The 3,714-nt window shown below is 39.9% G+C and overlaps 1 protein-coding gene across 1 annotated transcript; it reads right to left on the bottom strand.

The window, feature by feature from the left end:
- Nucleotides 1-319: 319 nt before the first annotated feature.
- Nucleotides 320-3,714, bottom strand: LOC21395184 (transcription factor MYB101). The gene is made up of 3 exons (XM_010091191.1): nucleotides 3,367-3,714; nucleotides 989-1,850; nucleotides 320-594 (listed from the first exon to the last, which is right to left on the bottom strand). Exons 1-3 carry the CDS (start codon nucleotides 3,712-3,714, stop codon nucleotides 320-322), a joined length of 1,485 nt encoding a protein of 494 aa, XP_010089493.1.

The following is a 3,714-nucleotide window of genomic DNA, read 5'->3' as shown; positions in this document are numbered from 1 at the left end:
CTATATAATATTGATGATGATACATAGAATTGTACATACACAAAACACCAGCGAATTACGACCTAGTGTTCTCTTGTTACACTGAAGTACAACATGAGAAAAAGAAAATGTAGGTATCCTTCATCATCACATCTATTAAGTTTTCTTTTTCTTTAATTAATCACTGCGCTAGAACATTTATTAGAGTACCCTAATAAAACCTAACTGAAATGATTAAAAAAAAAAAGGCAAATAAAACACTAGCGATTAGTCTCTAATTCTTCTAGCCATATTAATACTAATGTTCCTACTCTTTCAATCATTCTTTACCGGTATTATCTCAACATATGCCGGGCATGTTGTTCCAGTAGCAGGAGTACTTCAAGCTTTGGTCAGGTTTATCTGCTCGTATCGGTGAAGCATTTTGAGGAAGAACGACGTCGTCGTGCCTCGCAACGCCACTAGTCACAGCAGATGTTTCCCTGTCAGAGAGATTGCCGCCGCCTCCAGGGTACCAGTCGGGGACCGGCATTGATGTCGGAAAATTGTTGAGCAGGCTCATCAAGTCATCGTCCATCGAACTAACATCCAATGGATCCTCACTTGGCTCTATTCCTGTGCCAACCAAATGTTATACTAGGAGAGAAAGGCTACTAATTATAAGTGCAAGTACTAAGATGAGTAGTAACAATAAAATTGTCTTGATTATTTGAATTGTGAGTTGTTTTTGCCAAAATTTGACCACTAAGTCATGTCACATTTCCTGCCCCGCAAAAAGAGAATAATTAGCATTACTGCATTAGAGAATGGAACACATTTTAACAATGTTGCACAAGTAAAATTCTTCTCAAACTATGTTCTCTATTCAATTTATTAAACAAAACAAGAAGTAAACATGATACACAACACAAAGTAAACTGGCCGAAAAAAAATGTACAAATTATTAGACATGAAACTAAAACATGATGATTGTTACATACATGTTTAGCATTAAAAAATAGTTACGTACCAGTTGATGACTGATCACAAGAGCTAAAATTCTCCGTCCAGTTTTCATCATCACCACCAGTAGTAATGCTCTCGCCGCTGTTCTTCAAAACCGATTCCGACGGAAAGCCGTCGCCATCTTCGTCCACGGACTCTTCCCCAGCAACGCTTTTCCCCTTCTCCTCCTCCTCCTCCTCGTCATACGTCACGCCGTTTCGTTGCTTCGCTCTGTCGTTGCGAGACAAAGTCCGTGCTTCCACCAACAAATCATCCAACAGCCCGCTATTCCCTAATCTTGACTCATGAGACACAAAGTCGTAGCACTGATCATGGGCCGTAGTACTGCTGCTTATCTCGGCCCGGCCCATCAAGCCCTGATCGCCTCCGACACCGCTCGCATCCGACGACGCAGGCGTTTGGGTCGAAGGGAGCTCTGGTACCATCAATCGGCCCACTGGATCATATGGAGGCCAAGTCAACATCGAACTCAAAGTACCGAAAGTGCCCCCGGGGTTGTATTGAAAAGAGGGGATGATGGGGAGGGCATGGGCGACATTTTGGCTCAAGTGAGAAACCCGGGAATTAATGGGCAAACCGAAACTACCACCACCAGTGACGTTATACTTGATCTGGTTTATTGCGTGGTGGGAAAAGTTGTTGTAGAGAGAGAGATTGGCTTTATTTTGTGAAAGGAGGGACGAAAATGAATTAGAAGATGAAGAATGGGCATTATGTGCAATTTGGTCTTGTTCTTGGACTTGTTGTGGTGGTTGTTGATGTTGTTGGTGTAGTTCTTGAGGGTATAGAGGGAGACCGGCTCTTTGGCGTCTCTTCATTCTTGTGTTCCAATAATTTTTGATCTCGTTGTCAGTTCTTCCTGGTAACTGGTAAAAAGAGGTAAAAAAATTAGGAGAAAGACAAAAACAGATGGTTGTTAAAGATGAGGGAGTTGAGCATGAAAACGCAAGAGGGTCAGTGTGGGTCCCAGAGAAGAGCGAAATAATGGGGGGGGCAGCGAAAGAGAAGGGAATATATGTGAGCTTGAAATGAGGTCATTAGGGATGGGATTCATCACCCCACTTTTGTCAAAAATTTAAAATTGGGGGGAGATTTGTTAATAAAAAGACAAAAGTATATTAACTATTTCAGAACCGTGGTAGGAGGATTCCTATCCTAGTTGTACCTTGAAATGCTTTAGTGAATTGGGACCCAATAACACAAAATTCCAATCCTCCAAATCTTTTTTTTTGACTTTTCATCTCACAAAATGCGTTATACAATTAATGGCTCGTTCACTTCGCTGATTCGAGTTTGTAATTAGAGTTGATATTTGATTTTATGTGAGAGCTTTTTACTGTAGCAAAAAAATTAGATGTGACTGTTTCTGAGAACTTTTTACTGTAGCAAAACTCAAATTCTAAACTCGAATCGGTGAAGTGAACGAAGCCTAAATTTAACTAGTTGGAGCATAGTTCAATTCTATGAGGCCTATGTATGAGACAATAATGGAGTTATAGTGTGCATGAATAATGAATTCACACAATACTTATATATTTTACATATATACACACACAATAGCAACAAAACTCCATTTGTGGCCTATCATAATCATATAATTGTCTAAAGAAGACTATTGATCGAAATTTTATTTCTGCCCTATTTTGTAAATCTTGAGTGGAATTATAGCTCTCAATTTGATCATTCTTTTTTATTTTTTTTCGTAGCAACTTGGTCTTAAACTTAAACTCATTAATTAAGTCCAATTAGCAAATTAAACGAAATTAAACTAAAGGACAAAGTATCAAACAAGATAGTTTTATAGAAATTAGAAGAAAGAGAGAGAAAAGGCCAGAATGGAATTTTGTGCTAGAAATGGAACGAACAACTAAAGTCACGTCAAGAAAGATTGGTCAAAGTCTCAAAGAAGACCAATAAGAGAAGAAGAAATGAAGAATGAACAAAAATTTAAAAAAGAGAAACTGATAGACGAAGAAAAGCAAAAATAAAAAAAAAATGGAAAAAAAAGTGGCAGATGGGTGTCAATCAGAAGGAAAATCAAAAAAGCATAAAACAAACGCACAAATTCTCTTTTGAAAAGAGTACGGGGTTTAGAAACAAATGAAATGAGAATCATGAACAATACAGTCAAAGAGCCGAACATATGAAAACGACGGGCAAATATTCCCAGCCTAGCCCTTTACAGAACACCGGCTCTGCATGCATATCGAAATTCCTTGTACCAAAAAAAAAAGCAAAAAGAAGAAGAAAAAAACAGTATACTTAACTGGTTGTTGAAGAAGAAAGAACCCAACAAAAAGATAAATAAAAAAAGTGACTGCAAATTAATAATAAAGTAACCTCGTAATAAGAGCCTAGAAGAGAAAGATGAGTTATTATTACCTGAGAAGCCATGCGAGCCCATTTGTTGCCGAGCTTAGCGTGAAGTTCGATGATGATTCTCTCTTCCTGGTGAGAGAATGCACCTTTCTTGAGATTGGGCCTGAGATGGTTGGCCCAGCGGAGGCGGCAGCTCTTGCCGCACCTGGCGAGGCCGACGTTTTTCTGGACGGCGTTCCAGTTGCCTTCCCCTCTCTTCTTCACGTACTCCACAAGAATCGCGTCCTCCGCCGCCGTCCACGGCCCCTTCTTCAGCCCACGTGTCCCACCTTTGTTCTCTCCCCCCGCCGTGACTCGTCTTTCCTCGGTTTCGGTTCCGTTGCTGTTGTGATTGATCATCATCTTCGCCAT

The sequence above is a fragment of the Morus notabilis genome, unplaced genomic scaffold, assembly GCF_000414095.1.
Source record: "Morus notabilis unplaced genomic scaffold, ASM41409v2 Scaffold801, whole genome shotgun sequence".
In the NCBI taxonomy this organism is placed as follows: domain Eukaryota; kingdom Viridiplantae; phylum Streptophyta; class Magnoliopsida; order Rosales; family Moraceae; genus Morus; species Morus notabilis.
Note: the sequence above shows the minus strand (reverse complement) of the source record. Positions and strands in the feature narration are given on the sequence as shown.